The sequence below is a fragment of the Microcaecilia unicolor genome, chromosome 5 (assembly GCF_901765095.1).
Source record: "Microcaecilia unicolor chromosome 5, aMicUni1.1, whole genome shotgun sequence".
NCBI lineage: Eukaryota > Metazoa > Chordata > Amphibia > Gymnophiona > Siphonopidae > Microcaecilia > Microcaecilia unicolor.
The window spans coordinates 25,127,661-25,147,099 of NC_044035.1; the positions used below are offsets into that span (position 1 = coordinate 25,127,661).

General features: G+C 47.8%; 1 protein-coding gene across 2 annotated transcripts in view; it reads right to left on the reverse strand.

The window, feature by feature from the left end:
* MXI1 (MAX interactor 1, dimerization protein) overlaps nucleotides 1-19,439 on the reverse strand; it is a 128,000-nt gene that overhangs the window by 59,880 nt on the left and 48,681 nt on the right. For both annotated transcript variants that reach the window (XM_030202769.1, XM_030202770.1), the window contains exon 3: nucleotides 15,054-15,083. In XM_030202769.1, coding sequence (XP_030058629.1) covers nucleotides 15,054-15,083 — 30 coding nt within the window. The remainder of the gene's footprint in view (nucleotides 1-15,053; nucleotides 15,084-19,439) is intronic.

Below are 19,439 nucleotides of genomic sequence, written 5' to 3' on the forward strand. Positions count from 1 at the left end.
AAAAATTCTCTGAGTCATCATCTCCATTCATTTCACACTTGGTTTTTGCCAGCATTTGAACAGAACAATATTTTGAAGCTCATCCCAAAGCTCCTGCTTTACAGGAAAGAATAACAAAAAGTACCAAGTAGATAGAAATTGTAGGGTAATGAGACTACCAAAAAAAAAAAAAATCACCATTTTCCAGTCTTACAGATAAGATAAACCTAACAGCTAAATGCAAAAAACCGTTAGCTAATGGACTTTTATCTCTTCCAGACCAAACCACAGCTGTAGCAATGAATTTACCACCAGTGTAAACAAAATTAAATCAAAACTGTCAATGGCGTCATAAAACACAAAACCTTTCAGACCTTAGCAATGGTTGAACTTTGTTAGTCAGTAGCCTAAGACTGGTTTAAAGTAACGGCTTAAAGACGGACTTGCCTGCAAATCTGATATTTATCATCTACAGCCTACGATAGTTAGATGATGTTATGATTGGGGTCTGAACCCCTCTCAAACTTACCTCTTTCCTGGGGGTCAGCTTCTTAGCTGGCTTCTGTTTCTTTTCTCTGTCCTTTCTGAGCTGGCTCTGTCTCTCTGTGCTGGCGGCTTCCAGCAGCATGGCTCTAATTGTTTCACTATACTGCACCTGTGTGTGTGTTGCCTGAGTTGCTCTAACTCTCTTTGGGTGTACTGGCTTCAAGTGTTTCACGGTTTTGCATTGGTGTGGGTTGGGCCTCTCTGGGTCAGTGTGCTTTGCCTAGGTCTAGGGAGTGTGACATCATCAGGGAGGGCCTTGATAAGGAAGTGGTGTTGTTTCCTTCAGGGCCTTTGCAACAGTGGTGTTTGCTTTAGGTAGGGTGGTGCAGTGTGCACTTCTGACTCTGTGTCTAGTTTCCCTGCTTGCTTTTGCTAAGGTCCAGGTTAGTGTTAGTGCAGTGTGCACTGGTGACTGTGTGTTTAGCTTTCCTGCTTTTCCCTTTTGGTTCCCTTCTGTTCCCTCTTGGTTTTGGTAGCATTGCTGTGTGTAGGGCTTTGGAAGCTCTGTTGTTGATAGAAGTACTTCAGGGTTTGGTGTTGTTAGGAACACTGCAGAGTTTGCTGTTAGAAGTACTTCTGGTGTTTGTGCTATTGGGAGCATTGCTATGTGTAGGGCTTTGGAAGCTCTGTTGCTATTAGAAGTACTCCTGGGTTTGGTGTTGTTAGGAACACTGCAGAGTTTGCTGTTAGAAGTACTTCTGGTGTTTGTGCTATTGGGAGCATTGCAGTCTTTGCTGTTGGTGTTGGGTGCTTTAGAAGCACTTTTGGCTTATGTGTTAGCTTCACTGCTTTTTCCTTGTGGCTCCCCTGTCTTCCCTTTTAGTGCTAGGAGCTCTTCTGGTTGCTTGCCAGAGTAGTGCTTAGGAAGCACCTTGTTAGTTGTTTCTAGCTTGCTAGAGCAGTGCTTAGGTAGCTGGTTAGTTCTGTGTTTAGCTTATTAGTGTAAAGCTCTGCTTGTAGCTTGGTGCTTAGTAGCACCTGTGTTAGCTTTGTGGTTAGTTCCCTGCTCTGTTAGTTTAGGGATTAGGAGCTCCTGTTTAGTATAGGGCTTAGGAAGTCCTTTTGTCAGTTTACTGTTAGGAACACTCCTGCTGGTTTAGGGCTTGGGAGCACGTAGATCAGTTTAGGTTTAGGTGCACTTCTGTTTCCAGTCCTGGTCCCTATGTCATCCGGTCGTCCAGTAAGTCCTGTCGGCTACTCGAACCCAGGAGCTCAACTCTTGGGGGGCTTAGTAGCTAAGTGCAGGTGAAGCTGTGTGGACCAGTCCAGTGTGCTCCAGTCCCGTGTTCCAGTCCTGTGTCCTCCAGTCCGGGGGACCAGTCCAGCGTGTTCCAGTCTGGTGTGCTCCAGTCCAGTGTGTTCCGGTCCGGTGTGTGTTCCAGTCCTGTGTCCTCCAGTCCGGGGGATTCCAGTCCATGTGTTCCGGTTCGCTGGGCAGTGCCTGCAGTCCCTGCCGGTGTGCTTACCCAGTGTTGGTTGGTGGGTTTTGCCTGCTGCTGTCGCTCCTCGTCAGCAGCCCAAGGGCTCACGTTTGCTCCAGAGCCCGGCCCCACGGGCTCTGAACCTGAGAACCTGACAGATTGCAAAGGCCATGAGCCCGGCAAGAACCCCTGCCCAGCTGACCCAGCTGGGGTCCAGCTCCATCGTTGTTCTTGATCCTTCTATGACTCTTCGTCAGTATCGTGGGAAACTTTTGTCTCATCCTGTTTTGAAGAAGACCCCTGAAGCGGCAGCTGAGAGAAAACGTGTCCGGTGGCTTGGAATCGCGGAAAACCCAGTTTCAGATATGGACCCTTTTATCACGCTCACTGAATATCGCCGCAGCCTGGTCTTGAATCCAGCTTTGTGGGATACTCCTGAAGCTGTCGCTGAGAGGAGACGTCTTGGGAATTCCATGCTCTGGGCCCAGCAGGGGTCCAGTCCCGTTCAAGCAGCGCGCCCAGACAAGCCTCTGAATCCAGTCCGAGCAGCGCGTCCAGCCAAGCTTCAGAGTCCAGTCCGAGGGACGCTTCTGACCGAGCCTCCGATGCCAGTTCAGGTGGCACTTCCATTCCAGCCTCCGAGTCCAGTCCGAGGGATGCTTCTGACCGAGCCTCCAAGTCCAGTCCAGAGGGCGCTTCGAACCGAGCCGCCTATCCCAGTTCAGGTGCCGCTTCCATTCGAGTCTCCGAGTCCAGTCCGAGGGATGCTTTCGACCGAGTCTCTGATTCCAGTCCAAGCAGCGCTTCAAGCCAAGTCTCTGCATCCAGTTCAAGTGGCGCTGTCTACTGAGCCTCCTAGTACCAGTTTGGATCCCAGTTCCAACCCCATTTTTGATCTGGATCCGTTTCTGACACTCCAGGATTACCGGGTTGCACTTTTGTCTGATCCAGCCCTGAAGAATACCCCTGAAGCTGCAGCGGAAAGAAGGCGTGTCTCCTGGCTTGGGTTCGAAGAAAACCCAGTTTCTGCTATTGATCCCTCTACCAAGCTGTTCTTTTACCGCTTCCAACTCCTCTCGGAGCCAACCCTACGGGATACTCCTGAAGCCCAAGCTGAAAGAAGGTGGCTTCCTGATTTTTCCCGCCAAACTTCTGAGTCCAGCCTGAAGGGCTTTGCCTGCCAAGATGCTGAGTCTGGATCGAGTTGCAGTTCCAGTCAAGATGCTAAGTCTGGAGCGAGTGGTAGTTCCAGTCAAGATGCTGAGTCTGGATCGAGTTGCAGTTCCAGTCAAGATGCTAAGTCTGGAGCGAGTGGTAGTTCCAGTCAAGATGCGGAGTCTGGATCGAGTTGCAGTTCCAGTCAAGATGCGGAGTCTGGATCGAGTGGTAGTTCCAGTCAAGATGCGGAGTCTGGATCGAGTTGCAGTTCCAGTCAAGATGCTGAGTCTGGATTGAGTTGTAGTTCCAGTCAAGATGCTGAGTCTGGATTGAGTTGTAGTTCCAGTCAAGATGCTGAGTCTGGAGTGAGTTGCAGCATTGGCAGTCAAGATACTGAGTCTGGATCGAGTTGCAGTTCCAGTCAAGATACTGAGTCTGGATCGAGTTGCAGTTCCAGTCAAGATGCTGAGTCTGGATCGAGTTGTAGTTCCAGTCAAGATGCTGAGTCTGGATCGAGTTGTAGTTCCAGTCAAGATGCTGAGTCTGGAGTGAGTTGCAGCATTGGCAGTCAAGATGCTGAGTCTGGATCGAGTTGCAGTTCCAGTCAAGATGCTGAGTCTGGAGTGAGTTGCAGCATTGGCAGTCAAGATGCTGAGTCTGGATCGAGTTGCAGTTCCAGTCAAGATGCTGAGTCTGGAGTGAGTTGCAGCATTGGCAGTCAAGATGCTGAGTCTGGATCGAGTTGCAGTTCCAGTCAAGATGCTGAGTCTGGAGTGAGTTGCAGCATTGGCAGTCAAGATGCTGAGTCTGGATCGAGTTGCAGTTCCAGTCAAGATGCTGAGTCTGGAGCGAGTTGTAGTTCCAGTCAAGATGCTGAGTCTACACCGAGTGCTGAGTCTGCACTGAGTACAGAGTCCAGCCGAGACAATGAGTCCACGATGAGTGCTGAGTCTACACCGAGTGCAGAGCCCAGCCAAGATGACGAGTCCATGATGAGGGCTGAGTCTGCACCGGGTGCAGAGTTCAGCCGAGATGCCGAATCAGAATTGAGTTATAGTCCCGGGCAAGATGCAGAGTCCAGGTCAAGTTACAGTCCCGGCCAAGATGCTGAGTCCGGTGAGAGTTGCCGTCCCGGCCAAGATGCTGAGTCCGGGTCAAGTTGGAGTTCCAGTTCCAGGCAAGATGCTGAGTCCGGGTCAAGTTGCAGTCCCGGCCACGATGCCGAGTCCGGGCCAAGTTGGAGTTCCAGTTCCAGGCAAGATGCTGAGTCCGGGTCAAGTTGGAGTTCCAGTCCCAGCCAAGATGCTGAGTCCGGGTCAAGTTGGATTTCCAGTCCCAGGCAAGATGCTGAGTCTGGGTCAAGTTGGAGTTCCAGTCCCAGGCAAGATGCTGAGTCCGGGTCAAGTTGGAGTTCCAGTCCCAGGCAAGATGCTGAGTCCGGGTCAAGTTGCAGTCCCAGTCAAGAGGCTGAGTCCGGGTCAAGTTGCAGTTCCGGCCAAGATGCTGAGTCCGGAGTGAGTTCCAGTGCCAGCCGAGATGCTGAGTCTATGCTGAGTACCAAGTACAGCCAAGATGCTGAGTCCGAGTTGAGTGGCAGTTCCGGCCAAGATGCTGAGGCCGGACCAGGTTGCAGTCTCAGGCAAGATGCTGAGTCTACTCCGAGTTCCCATTTCAGCCAAGATGTTGAACTCCTTCTGAGTTCCAGCTCCAGCCAAGGGGCAAGGTCTAGTCTGAAGTCCAGTTCGAGTTCCTGTCTGGCTTCAGATTCCAGGATGGGTGTGGGCTCTAGCCCAGTTCTGGCTGCTACAGTGGAGTGCCAGGAAGTCAAGGAAGTTGTGGACTCCTTCAGGAGATGGTTCCTGTTGAATAGAACTCTGCTTGTTGCATCCAAGACTCTGATCCTGCCTAGCAGCCGTTCTAAAGAGCCTCGTGGCGGCCAAAGCCATTCTGGTTTCCTAGTTCCAGATGTACATGTCACGTCCTGCCCAGCCGCCCAGATTTATGTTGTGAAACCCATTGGGAGATTTCATCACAGCTACCCATGGAGACCTAAATTGTCTTTTGAGACCTGGAGCTCCCGTGGGGACACGGGAGCCTTGAGGGGGAGGTGCTGTTATGATTGGGGTCTGAACCCCTCTCAAACTTACCTCTTTCCTGGGGGTCAGCTTCTTAGCTGGCTTCTGTTTCTTTTCTCTGTCCTTTCTGAGCTGGCTCTGTCTCTCTGTGCTGGCGGCTTCCAGCAGCATGGCTCTAATTGTTTCACTATACTGCACCTGTGTGTGTGTTGCCTGAGTTGCTCTAACTCTCTTTGGGTGTACTGGCTTCAAGTGTTTCACGGTTTTGCATTGGTGTGGGTTGGGCCTCTCTGGGTCAGTGTGCTTTGCCTAGGTCTAGGGAGTGTGACATCATCAGGGAGGGCCTTGATAAGGAAGTGGTGTTGTTTCCTTCAGGGCCTTTGCAACAGTGGTGTTTGCTTTAGGTAGGGTGGTGCAGTGTGCACTTCTGACTCTGTGTCTAGTTTCCCTGCTTGCTTTTGCTAAGGTCCAGGTTAGTGTTAGTGCAGTGTGCACTGGTGACTGTGTGTTTAGCTTTCCTGCTTTTCCCTTTTGGTTCCCTTCTGTTCCCTCTTGGTTTTGGTAGCATTGCTGTGTGTAGGGCTTTGGAAGCTCTGTTGTTGATAGAAGTACTTCAGGGTTTGGTGTTGTTAGGAACACTGCAGAGTTTGCTGTTAGAAGTACTTCTGGTGTTTGTGCTATTGGGAGCATTGCAGTCTTTGCTGTTGGTGTTGGGTGCTTTAGAAGCACTTTTGGCTTATGTGTTAGCTTCACTGCTTTTTCCTTGTGGCTCCCCTGTCTTCCCTTTTAGTGCTAGGAGCTCTTCTGGTTGCTTGCCAGAGTAGTGCTTAGGAAGCACCTTGTTAGTTGTTTCTAGCTTGCTAGAGCAGTGCTTAGGTAGCTGGTTAGTTCTGTGTTTAGCTTATTAGTGTAAAGCTCTGCTTGTAGCTTGGTGCTTAGTAGCACCTGTGTTAGCTTTGTGGTTAGTTCCCTGCTCTGTTAGTTTAGGGATTAGGAGCTCCTGTTTAGTATAGGGCTTAGGAAGTCCTTTTGTCAGTTTACTGTTAGGAACACTCCTGCTGGTTTAGGGCTTGGGAGCACGTAGATCAGTTTAGGTTTAGGTGCACTTCTGTTTCCAGTCCTGGTCCCTATGTCATCCGGTCGTCCAGTAAGTCCTGTCGGCTACTCGAACCCAGGAGCTCAACTCTTGGGGGGCTTAGTAGCTAAGTGCAGGTGAAGCTGTGTGGACCAGTCCAGTGTGCTCCAGTCCCGTGTTCCAGTCCTGTGTCCTCCAGTCCGGGGGACCAGTCCAGCGTGTTCCAGTCTGGTGTGCTCCAGTCCAGTGTGTTCCGGTCCGGTGTGTGTTCCAGTCCTGTGTCCTCCAGTCCGGGGGATTCCAGTCCATGTGTTCCGGTTCGCTGGGCAGTGCCTGCAGTCCCTGCCGGTGTGCTTACCCAGTGTTGGTTGGTGGGTTTTGCCTGCTGCTGTCGCTCCTCGTCAGCAGCCCAAGGGCTCACGTTTGCTCCAGAGCCCGGCCCCGCGGGCTCTGAACCTGAGAACCTGACAGATGAAAGGAATTTATCAGCTTACAAGAAATTAACTGTCAGATGTATGAGTTTTATAGGGGACATAACTCGGTCATTCCATCAACTGAGAGGGTGTCCAGTCCTGCCCCAAGAGTTTGACATCCTAGAGGCGAACCTTACTACTACTACTAATCCTTTATGTAGTGCTACTAGCCGTAACGCAGCAATGTACACATTATAGGCAGGTAATTTTCTGTCCCTAGAGGGCTCACAATCTAACTTCTTGTACCTGGGACAATGGAGGGTTAAGTGACTTGCCCAGAGTCAGAAGGAGCGGAGTGGGAATTGAAGTCGGGTTGCCAAGATCACAGCCTGTTGCACCTGTGGCGTAGCCACGTGGGGCTTGGGCCCCCGTAGATTCAGCCCTGGACCCCCCTGCCGACGACCCTCTCGACCCCCCTCCCGCTGCCAACCCGCCGTCGCCTACCTTTGCTGGCAGGGGACCTCAACCCCCGAGGCCCTCTTCTTCCCGCGCAAGGCTTCGTTCTGTTTCTGATGTCCTCCTGCATGTTGTACGTGCAGGACGTCAGACTCACAGAAACAGAACGAAGCCTTGCAAGGCTTCGTTCTGTTTCTGCGAGTCTGACGTCCTGCATGTACAACATGCAGAAGGACGTCAGAAACTGTCAAAATGAAGCCTTGCGCGGGAAGAAGAGGACCTCAGCTGGCGGGGGTTGGGGTCCCCCGCCAGCAAAGGTAGGCGACGGCGGTGGCAGGTTGGCGGCGGGAGGGGGGGGGGGTCGAGAGGGTCATTGGTGGGGGGGGTCAAAGTTGTTGGTGGTGGTGGCGGAGGGGGTCGGCAATGGCGGCGGCGGGGGGGGGCTAAAATGTGCCCCCTCACCTCGGGCTCTGGACCCCCCTCCCACTGAAGTCTGGCTACGCCCCTGCCAGGGGCGTATCTGCGTGGGGCCACAGGGGCCTGGGCCCCCGCAGATTTCGCCCTGGCCCCCCTCCCGCCGCCAACCCTCCCCCACTAATGTTGTTTACCTTTGCTGGCGGGGGACCCCAACCCCCGCCAGCCGCCGAGGTCTTCAAAGTTCTTGTTCGTCGTCCTCCTCCGTGGCTATGCTGTACCCTGTTGATTCGGAGTCTGTCTGACGTCGCACCATGTTGTACGTGCGTACAACGTGGTGTGACGTCAGACAGACTCCGAATCAGCAGCGTACAGCATGGCCACGGAGGAGGACGACGAACAGGAACTTTGAAGACCTCGGCGGCTGGCGGGGGTTGGGGTCCCCCGCCAGCTGAAGAATTATTTTTAAAAGCAGGCGGAAGCGGACCTCGGCTGGCGGGGGTTGGGGTCCCCGCCAGCAAAGGTAAACAACGTCAGCGGGGGAGGGTTGGCGGCGGGAGAGGAGGTGGAGAGAGTCGTTGGTGGTGGGGGGGGGGGCTCTGGCAAAGGCGGGGGGGGGAGTCGTTGGTGCCGGGGGGGGGGGGCTAAATGTGCCCCCTCCCTCTGGCCCTGGCCCCCCCCCCTACTGCCAGAGTCCAGATACGCCCCTGCTGCACACTAGATTATCATGGTGTTATGTCCCCCATTTTCTAACAATGGGTGCAGAGCAGAACTAGGCCATTTCCCCATAGAAATCACCATACAAAAAAAGTTGCCTGATTCTGGACTCCAGAACGTGCTTGTCTGCCTTCAAATCTGTGCTGGACTTGACTGTTACCATCTGCAACCATAACAAAGTTACTTAGCTGTGGCAGCTGTTCCCTAAGGACAGTAGGCTGTATTTTCTTACACTTGAATGACGTCACTCCAATGGAGCCCACACAAGAAATCCGACCAATTTACTCTGCAGAAACTTTTAGAAGCGAAACAACGCGTACACGCGTGTTTCCGCCTGCCACCATTGCGTGGGACCCAGTCAGGCTAATAACTATAGCTGGCAGAACTCAACTTCTAGGGGAAGTGGGTGGGTATGTAAGAATATTCATCTTGTTGTCCTTGAAGATATAGGGGATAACTTTGTTTTCTCTGAAGACAAGCGGAATGACCATATTCTTACATTTGGCAATCCCCTAGCTACCAGACTGCTTCAAACGAAACACAAGGATTAATAACAAGGTTCACAACAGGAAGAGCTCATGGTTCCTGAAACTAAAAAACTAAAAAAGATAATGCAGCCTGATGTAGCCTGGAACCCTTCTACTGCCAAAACAGAAGAGGAAACTTATTAGGCTCAGTTTGTACCCCACTGGAAACCACTGCAGCATATTTCAACAAACCACAAACAAAATAGCTATACACAAACACCCAGAAACAGAGCAGGCAAATCCCGAAATTACCCTGGCACCACAGTCTTCCAGGGCAGACACTGGACTGATCTATCACGACTCAAAGAAAGGAAATTTAACTGGTGTGAATTAATTTCACCTTCCTTACCATCCTGCTAGACCAGTCAAGATCAAACGAATGTACAAAACAATACTTTACTGCAGGGCTTGACAAACCCCAGGTGCCAGGTCGCCTAGAAGAAAATCAGACCTGGCGTCTAGGTTTTTGTTCCTGCCCGCAGTACCTCTCTCTCCCCTGCCGGGTCCAGCTGCCATCTCTCTCCATCTACCTCCAGCCTCCCAAATCCAGCAGTTTTCTCTCACCCACCCTGCTTCCCTCGCTGAAACCTGCCCCAATTCCCAGTGTTAGCAGTGGCAGCCATCAAGGTGCTGCTCTGGCCAGCATTGGGGCCTTCCCTCTGCTGGGTATTGCCCATGAGGAAACAGGAAATTACCTCACAGAAGGCAGGGCCCGACAGTGGCCAGAGCAGCGTCTTGATGGCTGACGGCTGTCACTGCTGACACTGGGGATCAAGGCAAGTTTCGAAGGCCGAGGAGGGTGGTGTGTGGATGAGGGAGAGATGCTGGACTCTAGGGGGAGGAGGATGAGGAAGGAAGATATGTTGGACCCATGGAGGGGTTGTACTGGATCCTGGGGTGGGGTTGGAGGGACATCAAGATGTGCTTGACCAGGGAGGGGGGCTGGAGAAAGATTCGCTGGAGCTGGGAAGGGAGGGTTGAAGGAACACAGAAATGTGTAGGACCTGGGGGGGTGCTGGAAGGAGACGAGAGGTGTGCTGGATGGAAAGGGGGTCTGGAGGAAGATGTGCTGGACCTGGGGGCCTGGGGGAGATGTGCTTGACCTGAGAGGGGGCTGGAGGAACATGGAGACGTGCTGGACCTGGGGAGTGCTGGAGGGAGATGGAGATGTGCTGGATCCTGAGGTGGAGCAGGGGCTGGAAGGACATGGAGATGTGCTGAACAGAAAGGGGGAGCTGGAGGAACATGGAGATGTGCTGGACCTGGTGGGGGGCTGGAGGGCGATGGAGATATACTGAAATGGGAAGGTGGGGCTGGAGGGACACGGAAATGTGCTGGACCTTCCAGGAAGGTGAGAGGAGTGACAGAGACTGGATCAGGGGTTGGGGGTGGAACAGAGGAGGTGAGACGAAGGACCCACAGATGGAGAGGGTTATGCCAGAGCACAAGTACATAAGTACATAAGTAGTGCCATACTGGGAAAGACCAAAGGTCCATCTAGCCCAGCATCCTGTCACCGACAGTGGCCAATCCAGGTCAAGGGCACCTGGCACGCTCCCCAAACGTAAAAACATTCCAGACAAGTTATACCTAAAAATGCGGAATTTTTCCAAGTCCATTTAATAGCGGTCTATGGACTTGTCCTTTAGGAATCTATCTAACCCCTTTTTAAACTCCGTCAAGCTAACCGCCCGTACCACGTTCTCCGGCAACGAATTCCAGAGTCTAATTACACGTTGGGTGAAGAAAAATTTTCTCCGATTCGTTTTAAATTTACCACACTGTAGCTTCAACTCATGCCCTCTAGTCCTAGTATTTTTGGATAGCGTGAACAGTCGCTTCACATCCACCCGATCCATTCCACTCATTATTTTATACACTTCTATCATATCTCCCCTCAGCCGTCTCTTCTCCAAGCTGAAAAGCCCTAGCCTTCTCAGCCTCTCTTCGTAGGAAAGTCGTCCCATCCCCACTATCATTTTCGTCGCCCTTCGCTGTACCTTTTCCAATTCTACTATATCTTTTTTGAGATACGGAGACCAGTACTGAACACAATACTCCAGGTGCGGTCGCACCATGGAGCGATACAACGGCATTATAACATCCGCACACCTGGACTCCATACCCTTCCTAATAACACCCAACATTCTATTCGCTTTCCTAGCCGCAGCAGCACACTGAGCAGAAGGTTTCAGCGTATCATCGACGACGACACCCAGATCCCTTTCTTGATCCGTAACTCCTAACGCGGAACCTTGCAAGACGTAGCTATAATTCGGGTTCCTCTTACCCACATGCATCACTTTGCACTTGTCAACATTGAACTTCATCTGCCACTTGCACGCCCATTCTCCCAGTCTCGCAAGGTCCTCCTGTAATCGTTCACATTCCTCCTGCGACTTGACGACCCTGAATAATTTTGTGTCATCGGCGAATTTAATTACCTCACTAGTTATTCCCATCTCTAGGTCATTTATAAATACATTAAAAAGCAACGGACCCAGCACAGACCCCTGTGGGACCCCACTAACTACCCTCCTCCACTGAGAATACTGGCCACGCAATCCTACTCTCTGCTTCCTATCTTTCAACCAGTTCTTAATCCATAATAATACCCTACCTCCGATTCCATGACTCTGCAATTTCTTCAGGAGTCTTTCGTGCGGCACTTTGTCAAACGCCTTCTGAAAATCCAGATATACAATATCAACCGGCTCCCCATTGTCCACATGTTTGCTTACCCCCTCAAAAAAATGCATTAGATTGGTGAGGCAAGACTTCCCTTCACTAAATCCGTGCTGACTTTGTCTCATCAGTCCATGTTTTTGTATATGCTCTGCAATTTTATTCTTAATAATAGCCTCCACCATCTTGCCCGGCACCGACGTCAGACTCACCGGTCTATAATTTCCCGGATCTCCTCTGGAACCCTTCTTAAAAATCGGAGTAACATTGGCTACCCTCCAGTCTTCCGGTACTACACTCGATTTTAGGGACAGATTGCACATTTCTAACAGTAGCTCCGCAAGTTCATTTTTTAGTTCTATTAATACTCTGGGATGAATACCTTCAGGTCCCGGTGATTTACTACTCTTCAGCTTGCTGAACTGACCCATTACATCCTCCAAGGTTACAGAGAATTTGTTTAGTTTCTCCGACTCCCCCGCTTCAAATATTCTTTCCGGCACCGGTGTCCCCCCCAAATCCTCCTCGGTGAAGACCGAAGCAAAGAATTCATTTAATTTCTCCGCTACGGCTTTGTCCTCCTTGATCGCCCCTTTAACACCATTTTCGTCCAGCGGCCCAACCGACTCTTTGGCCGGTTTCCTGCTTTTAATGTATCTAAAAAAATTTTTACTATGTATTTTTGCTTCCAACGCTAATTTCTTCTCAAAGTCCTTTTTTGCCCTCCTTATCTCCGCTTTGCATTTGGCTTGGCATTCCTTATGATCTATCCTGTTACTTTCAGTTGGTTCTCTTCTCCACTTTCTGAAGGATTGTTTTTTGGCTCTAATGATTTCCTTTATCTTACTGTTTAGCCACGCCGGCTGACGTTTAGTCTTTTTTCCCTTTTTTCTAATACGTGGAATATATTTGTCCTGAACCTCCAGGATGGTGTTTTTAAACAGCATCCATGCCTGATGCAAGTTTTTTACTCTGCGAGCTGCTCCTTTCAGTCTTTTTTTCACCATTTTTCTCATTTTGTCGTAATCACCTTTTCTATAGTTAAACGCTAGCGTACTTGATTTCCTAGTTTCACTTCCTTCAATGCCAATATCAAAACCGATCATATTATGATCACTGTTATCAAGCGGCCCTCGTATCGTTACCCCCTGCACTAGGGGTTAGAGAGGAGAGATGCTGGAGCAGGAGTGTGAGAGGAAGAGAAAAGAGGGGAGGAACAGAGCACAGACAAAAAGATGCTGGGCATGGAATAAGAATAGAGGCAGAAACACAGGGCAATGCTAGAAAAGGGGTGGGAAAAGAACCCAGAGGGGCATTGTTGAACGCAGGGAGGATAGGAACACAAAAGGGCAATGCTGAATACAAGGAGATGATGATAGGGACACTAACAGGCTCATTTTCGAAAGAGGATGTCCATCTTTCGACACAAATCGGAAGATGGACGTCCTTCTCACAGAAACATCCAAATCGGTATAATCGAAAGCCGATTTTGGACGTCCCCAACTGCACTGCGTCGCAGGGGCGGCCAAAGTTCAAGGGGGCATGTCAGAGGCATAGCAAAGGCGGGACTTTGGTGTGCCTAACATTTGGACGTCTTTGACCCATAATGGAAAAAAAGAAGGACGTCCCTGACGAGCACTTGGACGTTTTCACCTGGACCTGTTTTTCTTACAACTAAGGCACAAAAATTCGCCCAAAATGAGATGACCACTGGAGAGAATCAGGGATAACCTCCCCTTACTCCCCCAATGGTCTCTAACCCCCTCCCACCCTCAAAAAGCATCTTTAAAAATATGTGTGCCAGCCTCTATGCCAGCCTCAGATGTCATACTCAGGTCCGTGACAGCAGTTTGCAGATCCCTGGAGCAGTTTTACTGGGTGCAGTGTACTTCAGAAAGGCGGACCCAGCCCCCCCCCCCCTACCTGTTACGTTTGTGGAGGAAACAGCGAGCCCTCTAAAACCCACCAGAAACTATACACATACACACGTAAAGACTACATTTTTCTGGATGAACCTTTTGGAGGGAAATCCTGACCAGCTCGAATAGGTAATATCACCTTTTAAGATCATGCTTCTAGATCAAGCTGCTAGCTAAGATTCTGTCAATAGATTGGCTATGGTGTTGCCGTCGTTCCTTCACGACTCACTGGTGGGATTTGTAAAAGTCCGCTCTATTACAAAAAATTTACATAAAATATCAGTCTCCTTACAACAAAGAGCTTGGGTCGATACTCCTTCCCTCTTAACAAGCTTTGATGCTCAGAATGTGTTTGACCGCGTTCCTTGGGACTTCCTCTTTGCTGCTTTGAGTAAATATCAATTGATCGACATTTGAAACTTCTAGGGATCACAACTGATCGACATTTAACATTGGAGACTCAAGTAACCAACACCATAAAGAAAATGTTTTATTCAATGTGGAGACTCAAACGAATAAAACAATTTTTTCCTCGTGATGTCTTCCGCAATCTGATACAATCTATGGTCTTAAGTCAGATGGACTACTGCAACGCTATATATGCAGGATGCAAGGAACAACTACTAAAGATATTGCAAACAGCTCAAAATACTGCGGCTAGACTGATGTTTGGAAAACCCAAATTTGAATCTGCAAAAGCACTTAGAGAAATTCTGCACTGGCTCCCCATTAGAGAACGAGTAGCCTTTAAAATATGCACACTAATTCACAGAATAATCTTCGGTGAAGTCCCAGGATATATGCTCGAATTAATTGACTTCCCACTCAGAAACAGATTCAGTACCTCAAGATCATATCTGAACTTACACTACCCAGACTGTAGTGGCCTTAAGTACAAATCAATTTACGCCACCAACTTTACATATATAGGCACTCAATTATGGAATGCTCTACCCAAACAAGTAAAATGTACCCAGAACTACCTAAATTTCTGAAAATTATTGAAATCAGTATTGTTTAAGAAGGCTTATTCCCCAGGTTTAACCTAACTTGAATTAACTACTACTATAAATTCAGATCCAAGGACAATAATTACCTGTTTATTATCACTTGCCTTTTTGATGGTTAATTGGTATTTTATATCTTATTCTCAATTTGTATAATTGCTCTTCTTGTACTGTAGCTTGCAGTACAGACTTTGTAAGCCACTTTGAGCCTGCGATCAGTGGGAAAATGTGGGATATAAATGTAATAATAAATAAATAAATAAAAAATATGGGATAGAGGGAAGATTTGTAACAGCAATAAAGGCGCTATATTCCTCTCCTAGTGCAAAGATTCTACACCAGCAGAATACAAAGACTTACAGAGAACAAGCAGAGAGGATCCTGGGAGAAACACAGCACGATGGAAACATGTCCTTAAGAAACTGCATTGGTATGTCAAGTCAACAGCTGACAGCACCCTACATAGCACAACCTGGGGGAGATGCATAGCCAGTAAAGGCAGTATATCAAAGCTGAATAAACGTAAGCATAAACATGTAACAGAAACAGCCATTTACTTTAACTTTGATTATAAACAATTACAATATTTTAAAAAAGACAACAGACTACAAAATCATCAACAGGACTTTAACTTTGTAAGTTGCATTTTATTATTACTTACCGGTTCTTTTCTAATTCATTGTGTGTAGACCTAAAATCCAAACAAACATAAGCATTAGTTCCTTATTTCTAAAAATACCAAAAGAGACACATTTTCAAAGCACTCAGACTTACAATTTCCATAGGCTACTATAGGGCTCATTTTCAAAGCACTTGGACTTACGAAGTTCCACAGAGGCGTATTTTCAAAGCACTTAGACTACAAAGTTACGTGGAGGGGAATAATCGAAAGGGACGTCCAAGTTTTGTTGAGGATGTCGTCGCAAAACGTCCCGATGGAGGGGCAGGGAAACCCATATTATCGAAACAATGGATGTCCATCTTTCGTTTCGATAATACGGTCAGGGATGTCCAAATCTTGAAATTTAGGTCGTCCCTAGACTTGGTCGTTTCTGATTTTCGGCGATAATGGAAACCAAGGACGTCCATCTCAGAAACGACCAAATGCAAGCCCTTTGGTCGTGGGACAGCCAGCATTTGTTGTGCACTGGTCCCCCTCACATGACAGGACACCCTAGGGGGCACCGCAGTGGACTTCATAAATTGCTCCCAGGTACATAGCTCCCTTACCTTGGATGCTGAGCCCCCCAAAACCCACTACCCACAACTGTACACCACTACCATAGCCCTTACGGGTGAAGGGGGGCACCTAGATGTGGGTACAGTGGGTTTTGGAGGGCTCGCTGTTTCCTCCATAAACGTAACAGGTAGGGGGGATGGGCCTGGGTCCGTCTGCCTGAAATGCACTGCACCCACTAAAACTGCTCCAGGGACCTGCATATTGCTATCAGGGAGCTAGGTATGACATTTGAGGCTGGCATAGAGGCTGGCAAAAAATATTTTTAAAGTTTTTTTTTTTTAGGGTGGGAGGGGGTTAGTGACCAGTGGGGAAGTAAGGGGAGGTCATCCCCAATTCCCTCTGGAGGTCATCTGGTCAGTTCGGGCACCTTTTTGAGGCTTGGTCGCAAGAAAAAATGAACCAAGTAAAGTTGGCCAAGTGTTCGTCAGGGACGTCCTTCTTTTTTCCATTATCGGCCGAGGATGCCCATGTGTTAAGCACGCCCCAGTCCCGCCTTCGCTATGCTTCCGACACGCCCTCGTGAACTTTGGTCATCCCCGCGACGGAAAGCAGTTGAGGATGCCCAAAATCGGCTTTTGATTATGCCGATTTGGGCGACCCTGTGAGAAGGACGCCCAACTTGCGATTTGTGTCGAAAGATGGGCGCCCTTGTCTTTCAAAAATAAGCCTGACAGAAACCTATGGAACTTTGTAAGTTTAAGTGCTTTGAAAATGAGACCCAGAGTCAGCATTTCATTAGCAGCTTTAGTATCTTTCAAAATGCAAAACTTATCAGAAACTCTAGGCTTCTAATCCAACTTTTGCAATGTTCTGCACTTGGATGGAAAAATTTGGCCTTACCTGCTAATTTTCTTTCCTTGAATCCATCTAAATCAGTCCAGAGGTTATTCATCTCAACTCTTATAAGGGTAGAGTTATGAACTCTAGTTTTTTAAGAGGCACTGTGCTGCATCAGCTCACTAATTTTGCTATTACAAAGCAAATGTTGTGTACAAAGACCCTTCCAAAACCAATTTATCGGGAGGAGAGAATCCAGAATCTTTAAAGGGAATCCCTGTCACCAAGAGGACCTTGAAAAGGTTCCAGTATTGCACCACAGTCTATGCTCAAATGAAGTGAACTAACATACCAGAAATTAAACAGGGTGTCTGTGGATTGGTCTGGTTAGGCTCAAGGAAAGAAAATTAGCACATAAGACCACTTTTCACTCATCAAACCAATCTAGAATCCATGGGCTATAGCAAAGCAATCCTTAATTCTTGCGGCAGAGATTTCTTCTTCTGCCTGAACACAGACACCAAAGGTAGAATCCTCTTGACATGAACATCCAACCTATGTATTGAAAAAGAGTGCAAAGGGCAGCTTTGTAAATCTTCAGGGAAGAAATCAAGTGCAACTGCCCAAATGCTGCCATCTCTCTAGTCGAATGAACCCAAACATATTAAGGAGGTCCTCGTCCTTGAAGGATAAAAGCAGATGTGATTGCTCTTTCAGCCAATGTACAAAGGTCACTTTAGTAGATGCTTCAACTTTTTAGCTCCACTAAACAAAATTAATAAGTGATTGGACCTATGAAATTTGTCACTTCCAAGTAGTACAGCAGTGCTCTACAGACATCCAATCACCTCAGGATACTAAAGTCATTCCCTCCAATTCTCTCATCAGAAGATGGACAATGTGACCACTTGCGTAACAAGGAAGACCAACACTTCTTTTGGAAGGAAGGAGAGAACCACCTTAATAAAAACTCTTGCCTCTGTAAAAATGCAAAAAAAAAAAAAAGTAGTTTTGAGTTCAAAAACCCACCTACTGAACTACAGAACGCACTAGCAGCCACAAACACATCAAAATGCACAACATCCAGGTACGCACCTAATGAAGCCCCTTCCAAATGACTGACAGCAAGCCAGCTCTGCCACCTGAACTTCAATGAGCCCAAGGCTAAACCCTTTTTCAGGTCTTCTTTGAGGAAACACAATATTTGGGCAACAGAAGCCCTCTCTCCTCGCACCATGCTTCAAAAACTCTCCACATTCTGGCATAAGTAGACCATTTCCCTATTGTGTAATCATTTACATTTCAGACATGCTCTCTTAAAGGCTAAGCCATAAGTCAAAAGCAAGACACATCATCTATGTCCACCAGCCCTTGCACAAGAAGTCCCTTCCACTGAGAGTACTTCAAAGTTGCCCCCGCTTGCAGCCACACTACATCGGCATACTAGGGACATCTAGGACCATCTGGCGCAACCAGAATCACCAACCGTGGATGAAATGCCACTTTCCACAATACTTGGCCCAGCAGCAGCCACGAAAGAAATAGATACAACATTCCCAACTGAGGACTCTTTTGCAGGCCTGCATCCAGCCCTGCTGCTCCATAATCCTTCCAACTGAAGAACTGAAAAAACCCTGGTACTGTGGTTCATCACCATGAAATCCATTACTGTCATTTCTCAATGGCTTTGGCACACAGCAAAGGCTTCCTGTTAGAATGTCCATTCACATGGGTCCAGAACATACCTGATCAAGAATTCCATTTGCACATTCTAAGTCTCTGCAACGTTTGCTACCAATATCACTTGCAAATGATTCTTAGCCCATCGTAGTAACACTGATTTTCACTCGTTATCAGCAGACTTTTTGTCCATCCTTGCCGGTTGAGATAAGCCACAGTCTTGACACTGTTGGAAAAGACCAACTGACTCTGGAAAGCATTCAGTGCCTTTCATATAACTCTGGTCTCCACAAGGTTGATCAACCAGTAAGTGTATTTTCAAAGCACTTAGACTTACAAAGTTCCATAGTAACCTATGGAACTCTGTAAGTCTTAAGTGTTTTGAAAATGAGCCCCCAGGTCTCCTCCGTCACTGTCCACCGGCCTTGAGCCACTTGGCCTAGAAAACGGGCTTCCCAACCAACAAGAATGGCATCCACCATCACCACAATCCAACTCTGTGCCCTTCATCAAGATTTGAGATTGAGGCCACCATTTCAAAATGGGCTTCTGTCAATCACAGAAGATGCTTCTTGTAAGACTGTTGCTGGGTCGAGCAACAAGATAGTAAGGACTTCTGTAGGGGTCTAATAGGTCCTCTCTTTAAGGCTTTAGAAGGCTCTGAAAAGTAAATTTGTTTTCAAATTGGATGCAATGCTTTATTATTGTTCTGATTGAGTTTGTTTTATATTGTTTGTACACCATCTTGAATGGATCTGCCAAGAAAAGGGGTACATAAAATGTAATAAATAAAACAAATAAAATAAATACAAAACTAGTATCAGCATAAGCTCAAGGAACAAGACTGAGGATTACTGCCATGGAACTTTATAGATACGGCGTCAAGCAGCATTTTGTGGTTCGAGTGCCCTCTTTTCAGAGATTAACGAGTGGAGACTTATATTGATGATTCTTCTGGGAATATCTACGATATAGTACTGTCCAAACTCTGGGTTTTCTTAAAAAATCGGTTTCAATACTGGTACTCAACAACTTAACCAGAAACCTTATTACAAAATTAAAAAAAATTAAAAAAAAAAATAAAAATTTAAATTAAATTAAATGTGCTCAGTTTTTTAGGGGTGCTATAGTGTCTCAGAGTTTTGAGAAGCATTTACACTCCATTCTCACATCATCGCACGTCCTACCACCAGCCAAGTATTAATGTTAAAAAATATAACAAAAAATCTTTTTCATAAAAGATAAAAACAGCTGTTAGATATTTGAAATTACTTAGCTTGGGTGCCGGTGCGAACAAAATTATCAATGTTCATAGAATATCTTCTCAAAACCACGCCCCAGTCATCTTAG